This window comes from Oncorhynchus masou, chromosome 33, assembly GCF_036934945.1.
Source record: "Oncorhynchus masou masou isolate Uvic2021 chromosome 33, UVic_Omas_1.1, whole genome shotgun sequence".
NCBI classification, from domain to species: Eukaryota; Metazoa; Chordata; class Actinopteri; order Salmoniformes; family Salmonidae; genus Oncorhynchus; species Oncorhynchus masou.
This window is the reverse complement of record NC_088244.1, coordinates 15,103,979-15,121,665: the sequence shown is the minus strand read 5'-3', so window position 1 is coordinate 15,121,665 and position 17,687 is coordinate 15,103,979. Positions and strand designations below refer to the sequence as shown.

Sequence of the window (17,687 nt, the reverse complement as noted above, 5' to 3'; positions counted from 1 at the left end):
GTTGACTATGCATAACAATAATATGATTGTACACACCTAGTTACACCTGAATCACTAACATGCCGTTCTTACTGTCACGCATGTTGATATTCATTGTCAGCATCGATATAGTGGGGCGATTTACAATCCCCACACACACAACGTAATGCAACAGCACATGACGCCTACTCCTGATCCAGGAGCCCAGACAATTTAGCTGAGAGCCAACAATGATTTCATTATATCCCATTAACCAAACGTAGCAGGTGTACAAGAAACGCCTCAGCGGAGTCTCCACATCATTGTCCAGGGATACAGCATCTTCAACCTCGCTTCCGTTTCCCCTGAAAACCGGTTGCCCCCCCCCCCCCCCCGCATATATGAGAAAGAGGTCACAGGTCAGGGTACAGTGTGAGTCAGATAAAGTACCATAAATCTGAGTATGTACATTATGTATGCATGAGTAGGTTTGTAGACGTGTGTGCCCCTGAGGGGATTATCATGTGCGTCATTGTGTGCTAGGCTAGGTCAAACTCAGTCTTGTGCCTCTAAGGGGAGCCTCACTATGATTCATTAGTGTGTGTGTGTGTGTGTGAAGCTCTCTTGAAGTCGAAGTGAAAGATGTGTTTTGACAAATCGAGGTCTGCTGCTAACTTCCTGTCTCATCTCTCCTTCTCTTTTCATTTTCTCTCATCCTTTCCACTCCTCGCTCCCACTGACTGCAGTCACCTGAATTCTTTTGTTGCAAAAAATCATTGCTAAAGATGAAACGAGGTTGACTGTGTTAACCACCATGTCCCCTGATAGGAAGAGGAGATGTTTCGTCCCAACATGTTCTTCCTCCTGCTTCTGCCGCCCATCATCTTCGAATCAGGATACTCTCTACATAAGGTTTGTGTGTACTTGCGTACTTGTATGTTTCTGTGTGTTTACGAGCGTGTGTTTCCTCTTGGTGTATTGGGATATTTGGTGCTCATCTTTCCACCTCCATGTGTTCTGGTTGCCAGGGTAACTTCTTCCAGAACATTGGTTCCATCACACTGTTTGCTGTCATTGGGACAGCCATCTCTGCCTTCATCGTAGGTGGAGGGATCTACTTTCTAGGACAGGTGAGGCTTCTAGAACTCTATAGTGTTGTTGAGTCCCCCACCATTCCTGGGACAGGTGAGGCTTCTATCTCCCCATTCCACATCTGTTTTAGCTAATCCACCACCAGGGCTTTACTGATGAGTAGTTAGTTGTCTAGTTTTGGACTTTAAAGTAGAATGTCTTGGAAATCACTGTTATAGAATGGCTTGGGTACGCCGGAGACCGGCTTGGAAATCACTGTTCAAGAATTAAATTGATTTGCAATGAATTGATTTGTGTAAAAAAAAAAAAAAAAAAAAAAAAAAAAACACATTCAAGATGTACAATGTATTCCCAGAGGAGATAGCACTTAAAAGTATGAATTAGAACGCATGTTTCCAAAGGTGTCCTCAATAATAACATGTTTTTGGTAACATTTTTCATATGTTATCAAACATTTCACTGGCATTGACACAAGTGTGATTGCATTGTCAGTCTAGGAATATGTGTGAGAAACCGACATACCTTTTACAAAACAACCACGAAACCGTAGGGCATGTGAGCAATCATTTGAGACATGCAGTCCTCAGTGTTGCAAACTGTTGTGCAATGCTGCAACACTGAAAAAATCCCACAAAATGGTTTCTATTGTAAATGTGTGATGTATCCTGTCTTTCTCTCTTTCTCACAGGCTGATGTGATCTACAAGATGAGTATGACTGACAGGTGAGGAGATCAGCATGACTGACTGGTGAGGAGATCAGCATGACTGACTGGTGAGGAGATCAGCATGACTGACTGGTGAGGAGATCAGCATGACTGACTGGTGAGGAGATCAGCATGACTGACTGGTGAGGAGATCAGCATGACTGACTGGTGAGGAGATCAGCATGACTGACTGGTGAGGAGATCAGCATGACTGACTGGTGAGGAGATCAGCATGACTGACTGGTGAGGAGATCAGCATGACTGACTGGTGAGGAGATCAGCATGACTGACTGGTGAGGAGATCAGCATGACTGACTGGTGAGGAGATCAGCATGACTGACTGGTGAGGAGATCAGCATGACTGACTGACAGACAGGTGGGGAGTTTACCTGTGTAGCTACTAGGGTTGGGTGTTATCCTGATTTTTATAGTTTCATACTAATATATATATATATATATACAGTGCCTTGCGAAAGTATTCGGCCCCCTTGAACTTTGCGACCTTTTGCCAGATTTCAGGCTTCAAACATAAAGATATAAAACTGTATTTTTTTGTGAAAAATCAACAACAAGTGGGACACAATCATGAAGTGGAACGACATTTATTGGATATTTCAAACTTTTTTAACAAATCAAAAACTGAAAAATTGGGCGTGCAAAATTATTCAGCCCCTTTACTTTCAGTGCAGCAAACTCTCTCCAGAAGTTCAGTGAGGATATCTGAATGATCCAATGTTGACCTAAATGACTAATGATGATAAATACAATCCACCTGTGTGTAATCAAGTCTCCTTATAAATGCACCTGCACTGTGATAGTCTCAGAGGTCCGTTAAAAGCGCAGGACATCATGAAGAACAAGGAACACACCAGGCAGGTCCGAGATACTGTTGTGAAGAAGTTTAAAGCCGGATTTGGATACAAAAAGATTTCCCAAGCTTTAAACATCCCAAGGAGCACTGTGCAAGCGATAATATTGAAATGGAAGGAGTATCAGACCACTGCAAATCTACCAAGACCTGGTGGTCCCTCTAAACTTTCAGCTCATACAGGGAGAAGACTGATCAGAGATGCAGCCAAGAGGCCCATGATCACTCTTGATGAACTGCAGAGATCTACAGCTGAGGTAGGAGACTCTGTCCATAGGACAACAATCAGTCGTATATTGCACAAATCTGGCCTTTATGGAAGAGTGGCAAGAAGAAAGCCATTTCTTAAAGATATCCATAAAAAGTGTTGTTTAAAGTTTGCCACAAGCCACCTGGGAGACACACCAAACATGTGGAAGAAGGTGCTCTGGTCAGATGAAACCAAAATTGAACTTTTTGGCAACAATGCAAAACGTTATGTTTGGCGTAAAAGCAACACAGCTCATCACCCTGAACACACCATACCCACTGTCAAACATGGTGGTGGCAGCATCATGGTTTGGGCCTGCTTTTCTTCAGCAGGGACAGGGAAGATGGTTAAAATTGATGGGAAGATGGATGGAGCCAAATACAGGACCATTCTGGAAGAGAACCTGATGGAGTCTGCAAAAGACCTGAAACTGGGACGGAGATTTGTCTTCCAACAAGACAATGATCCAAAACATAAAGCAAAATCTACAATGGAATGGTTCAAAAATAAACATATCCAGGTGTTAGAATGGCCAAGTCAAAGTCCAGACCTGAATCCAATCGAGAATCTGTGGAAAGAACTGAAAACTGCTCTCCATCCAACCTCACTGAGCTCGAGCTGTTTTGCAAGGAGGAATGGGAAAAAATGTCAGTCTCTCGATGTGCAAAACTGATAGAGACATACCCCAAGCGACTTACAGCTGTAATCGCAGCAAAAGGTGGCGCTACAAATTATTAACTTAAGGGGGCTGAATAATTTTGCACGCCCAATTTTTCAGTTTTTGATTTGTTAAAAAAGTTTGAAATATCCAATAAATGTCGTTCCACTTCATGATTGTGTCCCACTTGTTTTTGATTCTTCACAAAAAAGTACAGTTTTATATCTTTATGTTTGAAGCCTGAAATGTGGCAAAAGGTCGCAAAGTTCAAGGGGGCCGAATACTTTCGCAAGGCACTGTGTGTGTGTGTATATATATATATATATATTGCTCAAAAAAATAAAGGGAACACTTAAACCATACAATGTAACTCCAAGTCAATCACACTTCTGTGAAATCAAACTGTCCACTTAGGAAGCAACACTGATTGACAATACATTTCACATGCTGTTGTGCAAATGGAATAGACAACAGGTGGAAATTATAGGCAATTAGCAAGACACCCCCAATAAAGGAGTGGTTCTGCAGGTGGTGACCACAGACCACTTCTCAGTTCCTATGCTTCCTGGCTGACGTTTTGGTCACTTTTGAATACTGGCGGTGCTTTCACTCTAGTGGTAGCATGAGACGGAGTCTACAACCCACACAAGTGGCTCAGGTAGTGCAGCTCATTCAGGATGGCACATCAATGCAAGCTGTGGCAAGAAGGTTTGCTGTGTCTGTCAGCGTAGTGTCCAGAGCATGGAGGCGCTACCAGGAGACAGGCCAGGACATCAGGAGACGTGGAGGAGGCCGTAGGAGGGCAACAACCCAGCAGCAGGACCGATACCTCCGCCTTTGTGCAAGGAGCAGCAGGAGGAGCACTGCCAGAGCCCTGCAAAATTACCTCCAGCAGGCCACAAATGTGCATGTGCCTGCTCAAACGGTCAGAAACAGACTCCATGAGGGTGGTATGAGGGCCCGACGTCCACAGGTGGCGGTTGTGCTTACAGCCCAACACCGTGCAGGACGTTTGGCATTTGCCAGAGAACACCAAGATTGGCAAATTCGCCACTGGCGCCCTGTGCTCTTCACAGATGAAAGCAGGTTCACACTGAGCACGTGACAGAGTCTGGAGACGCCGTGGAGAACGTTCTGCTGCCTGCAACATCCTCCAGCATGATCGGTTTGGCAGTGGGTCAGTCATGGTGTGGGGTGGCATTTCTTTGGGGGGGCCGCACAGTCCTCCATGTGCTCGCCAGAGGTAGCCTGACTGCCATTAGGTACCTAGATGAGATCCTCAGACCCCTTGTGAGACCATATGCTGGTGCGGTTGGCCCTGGGTTCCTCCTAATGCAAGACAATGCTAGACCTCATGTGGCTGGAGTGTGTCAGCAGTTCCTGCAAGAGGAAGGCATTGATGCTATGGACTGGCCTGCCCGTTCCCCAGACCTGAATCCAATTGAGCACATCTGGGACATCATGTCTCGCTCCATCCACCAACGCCATGTTGCACCACAGACTGTCCAGGAGTTGGCGGATGCTTTAGTCCAGGTCTGGGAATAGATCCCTCAGGAGACCATCTGCCACCTCATCAGGAGCATGCCCAGGCATTGTAGGGAGGTCATACAGGCACGTGGATGCCACACACACTACTGAGCCTCATTTTGACTTGTTTTAAGGACATTACATCAAAGTTGGATCAGCCTGTAGTGTGTTTTTCCACTTTAATTTTGAGTGTGACTCCAAATCCAGACCTCCATGGGTTGATAAATTTGATTTCCATTGATAATTTTTGTGTGATTTTGTTAGCACATTCAACTATGTAAAGGAAAAAAAAGTATATATGGTCCCTTTATTTTTTTGAGCAATATATATATACTGCTCAAAAAAATAAAGGGAACACTAAAATAACATCCTAGATCTGAATGAAATATTCTTATTAAATACTTATATATATATATATACACACACACACACACACACACACAATCCGAGTATACAAAACATTATGAACACCTGCTCTTTCCATTATGTAGAGTGACCAGGGGAAAGCTGTGATCCTTATTGATGTCACTTGTTAAACCCATTTAAATCAGTGTAGATGAAGGGGAGGAGTCCGGTTAAAGAAGGATTTTTAAGCCTTGAGACATAGATTGTGTATGTGTGCCATTCAGAGGGTGAATGGGCAAGACAAAAGATTTAAGTGCCTTTGAACGGGGTATGGTAGTAGGTGCCAGGCGTGCCAGTTTGTATCAAGAACTGCAACGTTGCTGGGTTTTTCATGCTCTAGTTTCCTGTGTGTATCAAGAATAGTCCCAGCATCCCTGTGGAATGCTTTTGACACTTTGAAATGTCTCTGCCCAGACGAATTGAGGCTGTTCAGCGGCATAGCTGGAGCCCTAAGCTGGATATAATTTTATTTGTGATAATTTATTATAGATGGTTAACAGTGGCGCACCCTCCCTCAAACTCCGGTATACATATAACACTCAAACCTAGTAGCTACAGTGTCATCACGTAACAATAGTGTGTCCTTTCACAGAAAGAGCAGATATTTTCCTCTTCACATTTGATTTATTTCACCTTAATTTAACCAGGTAGGCCAGCTGAGAACAAGTTCTCATTTCCAGCTGCGACCTGGCCAAGATAAAGCATAGCGGTGTGACAAAAGCAACACAGTTACTCATAAACAAACGTACAGTCAATAACACAAGATTAAAAAAAAGGAAGAATCTATGTACAGTGTGTGCAAATGTAGGGAGGTAGGCAATAAATAGCCCGCAGAGGCTAAAATAATTACAGCTTAGCATTAATACTGGAGTGATATATGTGCAGATGATGACGTGCAAGTAGAGATACTGGGGTGCAAGAGGGTAAGTAGTATGGGGATGAGGTGGTTGGGTGTGCTATTTACAGATTGGCTGTGTACATGTACAGTGATCGGTAAGCTGCTCTGACAGGTTATGCTTAAATTTTGAGAGGGAGACAAAAGATTTTTGCAATTCGTTCCAGTCTTTGACAGCAGAGAACTGTAAGGAAAGGCGGCCAAAGTAAGTGTTGGCTTTGGGGAAGATCAGTGAAATATACCTGCTGGAGCGCGTGCTACGGGTGGGTGTTGCTATGGTGACCAGTGAGCTGAGATAAGGTGGGCTTTACCTAGCAAAGATTTAGATGACCTGGAGCCAGTGTGTTTGGTGATGCATAAGTAGTGAGGGCCAGTCAACGAGAGCATACAGGTCGCAGTGTTGGGTTGTATATGGGGCTTTGGTAATAAAACGGATGGCACTGTGATAGACTACATCCAGTTTGCTGAGTAGAGTGTTGGAGGCTATTTTGTAAATGACATCACCGAAGTCAAGGATCGGTAGAATAGTCAGTTTTACGAGGGTATGTTTGGCACCATTAGTGAAGGAGGCTTTGTTGAGAAATAGGAAGCCGATTCTAGATTTAATTTTGGATTGGAGATGCTTAATGTGAGTCTGGACGGAGAGTTTGCAGTCTAACCAGACACCTAGAGATTTGCCGTCCACATATTCTAGGTCAGAACCGTCCAGAGAAATGATGTTAGTCGGGCAGGAGGGTGGGGGCAGCAATTGGTTGAAGAGCATGTACTTGGTTTTCCTAGCATTTAAAAGCAGTTGGAGACCACAGAAGGAGTGTTGTATTGATTTGAAGCTCGTTTTGGAGGTTTGTTAGCACAATGTCCAAAGAAGGGCCAGATGTATAGAGAATGGTGTTGTCTGTGTAGAGGTGGATCAGAGAATCACCAGCAGCAAGAGCGACATCATTTATACATACAGACATACAGGCAGACAGGCAGGCAGACAGACAGACGAAAAGAGTCGGCCCGAGAATTGAGCCCTGTGGCACCCCCATAGAGAATGCCAGAGGTCCAGACAACAGGCACGATATGACACACTGAACTCTATCAGAGAAGTAGTTGGTGAACCAGGCGAGGCAGACATTTTGAGAAGCCCGGGCTGAGCATGTGGATTGAGCATATTTCCAAAGGAGGGCAGCAGCTTTAGGATGAGGAAGTGGTGTGTTTGAAGGTTCACCCAATGTCTCTGTAGTCACATGCTGTGGAGTGTGTGTATTTTCAGTAGTCAGTCTGTTTTTGTGAGTCACTCTCTGCCTTTCTATCTGTATGTTTTCACTGACTGTGTTATCTACCCTTTTCCTACTTTTTTTAACCATGATTTAAACAGCCTGTAAAATAATTGCAAGTCCAAAGCTTTGTCCAACAAATTCTTGTCCCTCTCCCTCCTGAAGCTTTGCGTTTGGTTCTCTGATCTCGGCTGTGGACCCTGTAGCAACCATCGCCATCTTCAATGCCCTCAACGTGGACCCTGTCCTCAACATGCTGGTGTTTGGAGAGAGCATCCTCAACGATGCTGTCTCTATCGTACTCACCAAGTACGTACTCCTCCTCCTCACCCCCTCATTCCTCTTCCTCATACTGTTTTATCAAGGCACTGGATCTTATCAAGGCACTAGATTTTATCAAGGCACTACATGTACATCTTCTGGTGAAGGCCAGTATAATGTGTGTAATTCTTAGTCCGTGCACTCGCCCTTTGTCCCTGTGTTGTAATTCTAAATGTCAGATGCGCTGCCATGCCTTGGAGTTGGTACCCCCCTTTTGCGGCTATAACAGCCTCTTCTGTTCTGGGAAGGATTTACACTAGATGTTGGAACATTATTGCAGGGACTTGCTTCTATTCAGCCACTAAAGCATTAGTGAGGTCGGCCACTGATATTGGGTGATTAGGCCTGACTCGCAGTCAGCGTTCGAATTCGTCCCAAAAGTGTGCTATGGGTTTGAGGTCAGGGCTCTGTTCAGGCCAGTCAGGTTTTTCCACACCGATCTCACAAACCATTTCTGTATGAACCTTGCTTTGTGCACTGGGGAATTGTCATGCTGAAACAGGAAAGGGCCCTCCCCAAACTGTTGCCACTAAGTTGGAAACACAGAATAATCTAGAATGTCATGGAATGATGTAGCGTTAAGTTGTCTCTTTACTGGAACTAAGGGGCCTAGCCCGAACCATGAAAAACAGCCTTTCCTCCACCAAGCTTTACAGTTGGCACTATGGATTGGGGCAGGTAGCTATCTCCTGGCATCCGCCAAACCCAGATTCCTCTATCGGACTGCCAGATATTTAGGTGTGAATCATCACTCCAGAGAAAGCGTTTCCACTCCTACAGAGTCCCATGGCAGCGAGCTTTATACCAGCTAACGCTTTTCATTGCGCATGGTGATCTGAGGCTTGTTTTTGTCAGACAGCGTAGACAGCAGCTCTGTAGAGATGAGATGACTTGGAATTAAATAATAGTCATCAAATAAAACAAATGTAATAAAAACCTGAAATATTTTGGTAAGGTAATGTCAACAAGTGATGAGCAGTAATGGGCTGTCACTACCATCATGGGCCTTGTATTCAGTTTTTAAATTGTGTGTTACAACGTTCAACCCATATAATGCAGAGTGCATTTAATGTAAAAAAAAAACTATTTTTTTTATGATCTAACTAAAAACCGAACCGACCTCAAAGCACTAATCACTCAGTACTGAAGGTTAATTTTAGAGTTCTCAGAGAATGACCTTGTTTGTATTCATACATCAGATATACTGTGTTCCTTGTGTCATCTTTGACTGGCTAGGTCACAGGAAAATACTTGTCACGTCTCCGATGTGTACAGAGCAATCTGATAACCCTGTGTTGGGAGAACAGGTTCTCACACAGACGGGCAGGAAGATACACATACACTTGTGCACATTGCAGATAGTAGATTGAGAGAAGGTTAAACATTTTGTTTTGGTGATGCAACGTGACTGCCCTCTTGGGTGACATCATATTAGTGCATGAATTAATGAAAAATTATATTTTCATTTACATTACAAATCGCCAATTGGCAACCCATCCCTTATGGTATTTACTTGACACATAAGAAAACATTAAAACAGTTCACTGTGGTAATTAAATAAAAACAATTATTCCGGTGTTACCTGCATTGCGCATCGCATATGGAGTGGAAAAAGTCTTTTAGGTCAAATGGGTTACGTATTCCCTCCCCAAGAGAATGTTTTATATTTCCCAAGTAATTATTGACTAAGAAAACCATATGAAACACTCTATACCTAACATCACCATGATGTATTCTTTTCCCTCTTTATGTCATTGTGTTGTTCAGTACGGCCGAGGGCTTTGCCCGGGATGATAACTCCATGGTAACGGGCTGGGAGACATTCCTCCAGGCGTTGGGATACTTCCTCAAGATGTTCTTCGGTTCCGCTGCCCTCGGAACCCTCACCGGACTCATATCTGCCATTGTATCTTCTCTGTGTGTGATTGAGTGTTTTGTGTAGTATGTTGATAATATTCCCATTTAACATATTCATACACCTTGTAAACACAAGCCTGTTACTGTTTTACCCTTGACCCCTGTGCCAGTTCCTGAAACACTTTGACCTGAGGAAGACTCCGTCTTTAGAGTTTGGCATGATGATCATCTTTGCCTACCTGCCCTACGGCCTGGCAGAGGGCATTAAACTCTCTGGTGAGTCCTCTCATGTCAGTGTAATATCAAGCACACAATGGAATGTCATGAATTTTTCTATGCATTTGCTACCCTCTCGTTCACCCCTCTATCTCTCTGTGCAGGTATCATGTCTATCCTCTTTTCGGGGATCGTGATGTCACACTACACCCATCACAACCTGTCTCCTGTCACTCAGATCCTAATGCAGCAGACCCTCCGCTCGGTGGCCTTCATGTGTGGTTAGCACTTGTCTTTCTGCCTCACAAGTCCTTTCCCCCATATCCTGTTGTAAAAAACAATGACTTGTGTTATTTATTTTTAACCAGGTAAGACCCATTGAGGTTAATAAACTATTTTTCGAGGCCAGCCTGGCAAGAAGGCAAAACAGGGAAATAGCAGCGTGTACGTAAAATATTACAAATACGAAATACACACACAAGACAGTGTCACAAGTTTGTTTTCTTCTCCACAGAGACTTGTGTGTTTGCTTTCCTGGGTCTCTCCATCTTCAGCTTCCCTCACAAGTTTGAGCTTTCCTTCGTCATCTGGTGTATTGTAAGTACTCCCAGCCTGTAGTGACCAGGCATAGCCTAGCATTACTACACCTGTAGTGACCAGGTATAGCCTAGCATTACTACACCTGTAGTGACCAGGTATAGCCTAGCATTACTACACCTGTAGTGACCAGGTATAGCCCAGCATTACTACCAACCTGTAGTGACCAGGTATAGCCTAGCATTACTACACCTGTAGTGACCAGGTATAGCCTAGCATTACTACACCTGTAGTGACCAGGTATAGCCCAGCATTACTACCAACCTGTAGTGACCAGGTATAGCCTAGCATTACTACCAACCTGTAGTGACCAGGTATAGCCTAGCATTACTACCAACCTGTAGTGACCAGGCATAGCCTAGCATTACTACCAACCTGTAGTGACCAGGTATAGCCTAGCATTACTACCAACCTGTAGTGACCAGGTATAGCCTAGCATTACTACCAACCTGTAGTGACCAGGCATAGCCTAGCATTACTACCAACCTGTAGTGACCAGGCATAGCCTAGCATTACTACACCTGTAGTGACCAGGTATAGCCTAGCATTACTACCAACCTGTAGTGACCAGGTATAGCCTAGCATTACTACACCTGTAGTGACCAGGTATAGCCTAGCATTACTACCAACCTGTAGTGACCAGGTATAGCCCAGCATTACTACCAACCTGTAGTGACCAGGTATAGCCCAGCATTACTACCAACCTGTAGTGACCAGGTATAGCCCAGCATTACTACCAACCTGTAGTGACCAGGTATAGCCTAGCATTACTACCAACCTGTAGTGACCAGGTATAGCCTAGCATTACTACCAACCTGTAGTGACCAGGTATAGCCTAGCATTACTACCAACCTGTAGTGACCAGGTATAGCCCAGCATTACTACCAACCTGTAGTGACCAGGTATAGCCTAGCATTACTACCAACCTGTAGTGACCAGGTATAGCCCAGCATTACTACCAACCTGTAGCCCAGCATTACTACCAACCTGTAGTGACCAGGCATAGCCTAGCATTACTACGAACCTGTAGTGACCAGGTATAGCCCAGCATTACTACCAACCTGTAGTGACCAGGTATAGCCTAGCATTACTACCAACCTGTAGTGACCAGGTATAGCTAGCAATGTTCCCACACAGAGAAACACAAAATGTAACTTTTCCCCGTTAACACTATCAATGTTTCCCTTTACTGTGGGAATTGTGATCGAATCAACACAATATTAGCCACTTTCAATGCAACATACTGAAACTGACTATGCAATACTTAGTGTGCAAAAATAACTATGCAAGAGATATTGTTGTTGACAGAACTCATCAGAGTAGGATTTTATTGCATTGACAGACACACCTCAGGCCCGGTGCGCCATAACCAATCAGAGCTGCAGTAGGCCTATATGCAAATTCACAGTTGCCATATATGTATCTGTGCCATTTACTTAGAACTGGACTGTTTTTTACAGCATGGGCGCTCGTGAGTAGATGCGCTTGTTTTGAGATCCAAGCGAGAGGCTCATGTTGGGACATGTGAACATATGTACATTTGTTCATCTCCTTTGCTCGTTAGTGGGTTATTAACCCAGTTATGGGTAATTTGTTGTCAGCAATGGGGGAGTTATTGCTTCGTACAAGAGCACAAAACGTGTGCATTTCTAGACCTCTTTGAAAAGGGACTTAGGTAAAGCTTTTTTTTTGTCTTAAATGAGCAGTGTTATATTTTTGAGAGGCTTGAATAAGCTAAGTAGCCAAAGGTCAGAGGGTAGCATCATGATTCTCTGTAATAATGGTGTATTTTATTTTGTAAAGTGGTTTCTTGCATCAAACACAACATTTTCAGTCACCTGTTGTCTGAAGGTTAACGGGTTAATATCAAGCCCTGCATTTTTTTTAAGTCATGGAGTGTAGGCCTACATTGAACTGCACAAATTGGCTGCTACTGTAGGCTGAACAGCTATTTCCATGTTAAAATGTTATGGGATGCATGTTCTGTTGTTTTTGATGGTAGGCCACTCTGGTAGGCCTACATTATGATCAAATAACTACAGAAGCCTACTTGGCCACTGTTAAAACAAATTTAAGGCGGGTACAGCCTCAGTGTTCACAGTAGACACACAACAGAATTTTCACAACTTTCAAGTTTGCACTCAGCAGACCTGAAATTCGCTCAGTGATGAGGGAACATTTCCACCTAGTGTTAGCATTCTATACTACAACGGGTTGAGCCGAGATGTGGACATAAGGGTAGGGTTGGGGTTTAACCAGGATGAGGACTTGAAGCTAGGGGTAGAGGTTAGGGGTTTAACGAGGATGAGGACATGAAGCTAGGGCTAGAGGTTAGGGGTTTGACGAGGATGAGGACATGAAGCTAGGGCTAGAGGTTAGGGGTTTAATGAGGATGTGGACGTGAAGCTAGAGGTTAGGGGTTTAACGAGGATGTGGACGTGAAGCTAGGGTTGATCCAGGATGAGGACATGAAGCTAGGGTTGATCCAGGATGAGGACATGAAACTAGAGGTTAGGGGTTTAACCAGGATGTGGACATGAAGTTAGGGGTAGACGGTAGGGTGAAGGGCAAAGGTTACTGTTTGTGCTGAGCTTTGTATTCTACCTCTTTCCAGGTGTTGGTATTAGTAGGTCGGGCCGTGAACATTTTCCCTCTCTCCTACCTGCTCAACTTCTTCAGAGATCACAAGATCACGCCCAAGATGATGTTCATCATGTGGTTTAGTGGTAAGTAGATCATTTCTTCACTACTCTAATACACCTCCCTCGGTTTGGCTCTGTCCATCTCTCTCTCCCCTTGTCTCGCTCCATCCCTCACTCCTTTCCTCTGTTAGGTCTGAGAGGTGCCATCCCCTATGCCCTGAGCCTTCATCTTGGTCTAGAGCCAATAGAGAAGCGCCAGTTGATTGGCACCACCACCATCATCATTGTCCTCTTCACCATCCTCCTCCTCGGCAGTGGGACCATGCCCCTCATTCGCATCATGGACAACGAGGAGAGCCAATCCCGACGCAAGAGCAAGAAGGACATCAACCTCAGCAAGACTGAGAAAATGGTAAAACAAAAAATATTCCTGTCAGTTACCCTCGTTCATGTAGACATACACACGCAGACAGATGTTAATGAACGCACCAGCAATCTCTTTCTGGGAAAGAGGTATCTTGTGGTGTTGCCTCAGTATTACTTTCTTGCTAATTGTAAACCCAACAATACCGTAATCCGTACCAATGTAATACTAAAAATAACATAAGGTAGAACAAAAACACAAATGACGACAGGAGAAAGTAAGAAGCTATCTACAGGCTCAGTTCCAGTATCATATTTACAATGTGCAGGGATACTGGAGTGGTAGAGGTAGATACTGTTGTACATATAGTGTATGTGGACACACCTTCGAATTAGTGGCTTCGGCTATTTCAGCCACACCCGTGTATAAAACCGAGCACTCAGCCGTACAACCTCCAAAGACAAACATTGGCAGTTGAATGACCTTACTGAAGAGCTCAGTGATTTTTGAACGTGACACAGTCAGTGGATGCCACCTTTCCAACAAGTCAGTTTGTAAAATTTCTGCCCTGCTTGAGCTGCCCCGGTCAACTGTAAGTGCTGTTATTGTGAAGTGGAAACATCTAGGAGCAACTTCGGCTCAGCAACGAACTGGTAGGCCACACAAGCTGACAGAACGGGACTGCAGAGTGTTGAAGCGCATAGCTTGTAAAACTTCTGTCCTTGGTTGTAACACTAACTACCGAGTTCCAAACTGCCTCTGGAAGCAACCTCAGCACAAGAACTGTTCGTCGGGAGCATCATGAAATGGGTTTCCATGGCTGAACAACCACACACAAGCCTAAGATCACCATGCGCAATGCAAAGCTTCATCTGGATTGGTGTAAAGCTCGCTGCCATTAGACTCTGTAGGAGTGGAAACACTTTCTCTGGAGTGATGACTCGCACTTCACCATCTGGCAGTCCGATAGAGGAGTCTAGGTTTGGTGAATGCCAGGAGAACGCTACTTGCCCGACTGCATAGTGCCAACTGTAAAGTTTGGTTGAAGAGGAATATTGTTCTGGTGTTGTTTTTCATGGTTTGGGCTAGTTCCAGTGAAGGGAAATCGTAAAACTACAGCATACAATGACATTACAGACGATTCTGTGTTTCCAACTTTGTGGCAACAGTTTGGGGAAGGCCCTTTTCTGTTTCAGCATGACGTGTTGGAGCGTGAGTGTGTAGAGTCCTGTCATTTCAGTGTTGTGGTGTTGCCTCTCCTCTCGTACGTCGCCAGTCACTTCTTGTTGTGGTGTTGCCTCTCCTCTCGTACGTCGTCAGTCACTTCTTGTTGTGGTGTTGCCTCCTCTCGTATGGCGTCAGTCACTTCTTGTTGTCAGTGTTGTGGTGTTGCCTCTCCTCTCGTATGGCATCAGTCACTTCTTGTTGTGGTGTTGCCTCTCCTCTCGTATGGCGTCAGTCACTTCTTGTTGTGGTGTTGCCTCTCCTCTCGTATGGCTTCAGTCACTTCTTGTTGTGGTGTTGCATCTCCTCTCGTATTTGCTTCAGTCACTTCTTGTTGTGGTGTTGCCTCTCCTCTCGTATGGCGTCAGTCACATCTTGTTGTGGTGTTGCCTCTCCTCTCGTACGTCGTCAGTCACTTCTTGTTGTGGTGTTGCCTCTCCTCGTACGGCGTCAGTCACTTCTTGTTGTGGTGTTGCCTCTCTTCTCGTATGGCGTCAGTCACTACTTGTTGTGGTGTTGCCTCTCCTCTCGAATAGCGTCAGTCAGTGTTGTGGTGTTGCCTCTCCTCTCGTATGGCGTCAGTCACTTCTTGTTGTGGTGTTGCCTCTCCTCTCGTATGGCTTCAGTCACTTCTTGTTGTGGTGTTGCCTCTCCTCTCGTACGGCGTCAGTCACTTCTTGTTGTGGTGTTGCCTCTCCTCTCGTATGGCGTCAGTCACTTCTTGTTGTGGTGTTGCCTCTCCTCTCGTACGGCGTCAGTTACTTCTTGTTGTGGTGTTGCCTCCTCTCGTATGGCGTCAGTCACTTCTTGTTGTCTGTGTTGTGGTGTTGCCTCTCTTCTCGTATGGCGTCAGTCACTTCTTGTTGTGGTGTTGCCTCTCCTCTCGTATGGCGTCAGTCAGTGTTGTGGTGTTGCCTCTCTTCTCGTATGGCGTCAGTCACTTCTTGTTGTGGTGTTGCCTCTCCTCTCGTACGGCGTCAGTCAGTGTTGTTGTGTTGCCTCTCCTCTCGTATGGCGTCAGTCACTTCTTGTTGTCAGTGTTGTGGTGTTGCCTCTCCTCTCGTATGGCGTCAGTGTCGTGGTGTTGCCTCTCTTCTCGTATGGCGTCAGTCACTTCTTGTTGTGGTGTTGCCTCTCCTCTCGTATGGCGTCAGTCACTTCTTGTTGTGGTGTTGCCTCTCCTCTTGTACGGCGTCAGTCACTTCTTGTTGTGGTGTTGCCTCTCCTCTCGTACGGCGTCAGTCACTTCTTGTTGTGGTGTTGCCTCTCCTCTCGTATGGCGTCAGTCACTTCTTGTTGTGGTGTTGCCTCTCCTCTCGTACGGCGTCAGTTACTTCTTGTTGTGGTGTTGCCTCTCCTCTCGTATGGCGTCAGTCACTACTTGTTGTGGTGTTGCCTCTCCTCTCGTATGGCGTCAGTCAGTGTTGTGGTGTTGCCTCTCCTCTCGTATGGCGTCAGTCACTTCTTGTTGTGGTGTTGCCTCTCCTCTCGTATGGCGTCAGTCAGTGTTGTGGTGTTGCCTCGCCTCTCGTATGGCGTCAGTCAGTGTTGTGGTGTTGCCTCTCTTCTCGTATGGCGTCAGTCAGTGTTGTGGTGTTGCCTCCTCTCGTATGAGGTCAGTCAGTGTTGTGGTGTTGCCTCTCCTCTCGTATGGCGTCAGTCACTTCTTGTTGTGGTGTTGCCTCTCCTCTTGTACGGCGTCAGTCACTTCTTGTTGTGGTGTTGCCTCTCCTCTCGTACGGCGTCAGTCACTTCTTGTTGTGGTGTTGCCTCTCCTCTCGTATGGCGTCAGTCACTTCTTGTTGTGGTGTTGCCTCTCCTCTCGTACGGCGTCAGTTACTTCTTGTTGTGGTGTTGCCTCCTCTCGTATGGCGTCAGTCACTTCTTGTTGTCTGTGTTGTGGTGTTGCCTCTCTTCTCGTATGGCGTCAGTCACTTCTTGTTGTGGTGTTGCCTCTCCTATCGTATGGCGTCAGTCAGTGTTGTGGTGTTGCCTCTCTTCTCGTATGGCGTCAGTCACTTCTTGTTGTGGTGTTGCCTCTTCTCTCGTATGGCGTCAGTCACTTCTTGTCGTCAGTGTTGTGGTGTTGCCTCTCTTCTCGTATGGCGTCAGTCACTTCTTGTTGTGGTGTTGCCTCTCTTCTCGTATGGCGTCAGTCACTACTTGTTGTGGTGTTGCCTCTCCTCTCGTATGGCGTCAGTCAGTGTTGTGGTGTTGCCTCTCCTCTCGTATGGCGTCAGTGTTGTGGTGTTGCCTCCTCTCATATGGCGTCATTCACTACTTGTTGTCAGTGTTGTGTTGTTGCCTCTCCTCTCGTATGGCGTCAGTCAGTGTTGTGGTGTTGCCTCTCCTCTCGTATGGCGTCAGTCATTGTTGTGGTGTTGCCTCTCCTCTCGTATGGCGTCAGTCACTTCTTGTTGTCAGTGTTGTGGTGTTGCCTCTCCTCTCGTATGGCGTCAGTGTCGTGGTGTTGCCTCTCTTCTCGTATGGCGTCAGTCACTTCTTGTTGTGGTGTTGCCTCTCCTCTCGTATGGCGTCAGTGTTGTGGTGTTGCCTCTCCTCCCGTATGGCGTCAGTCACTTCTTGTTGTGGTGTTGCCTCTCCTCTCGTACGGCGTCAGTCACTTCTTGTTGTGGTGTTGCCTCTCCTCTCGTACGGCGTCAGTCACTTCTTGTTGTGGTGTTGCCTCTCCTCTCGTACGGCGTCAGTCACTTCTTGTTGTGGTGTTGCCTCTCCTCTCGTATGGCGTCAGTTACTTCTTGTTGTGGTGTTGCCTCTCCTCTCGTATGGCGTCAGTCACTTCTTGTTGTGGTGTTGCCTCTCCTCTCGTACGGCGTCAGTTACTT

At 45.6% G+C, this 17,687-nt stretch overlaps 1 protein-coding gene across 1 annotated transcript in view; it reads left to right on the top strand.

The window, feature by feature from the left end:
• Positions 1 to 17,687, top strand: part of slc9a8 (solute carrier family 9 member 8) — a 43,567-nt gene that overhangs the window by 9,060 nt on the left and 16,820 nt on the right. Inside the window, exons 5-14 of the mRNA XM_064956508.1 lie at positions 787 to 870; positions 987 to 1,088; positions 1,739 to 1,773; positions 7,786 to 7,929; positions 9,709 to 9,847; positions 9,969 to 10,074; positions 10,179 to 10,295; positions 10,529 to 10,611; positions 13,226 to 13,337; positions 13,445 to 13,665. Coding sequence (XP_064812580.1) covers positions 787 to 870; positions 987 to 1,088; positions 1,739 to 1,773; positions 7,786 to 7,929; positions 9,709 to 9,847; positions 9,969 to 10,074; positions 10,179 to 10,295; positions 10,529 to 10,611; positions 13,226 to 13,337; positions 13,445 to 13,665 — 1,143 coding nt within the window. The remainder of the gene's footprint in view (positions 1 to 786; positions 871 to 986; positions 1,089 to 1,738; positions 1,774 to 7,785; positions 7,930 to 9,708; positions 9,848 to 9,968; positions 10,075 to 10,178; positions 10,296 to 10,528; positions 10,612 to 13,225; positions 13,338 to 13,444; positions 13,666 to 17,687) is intronic.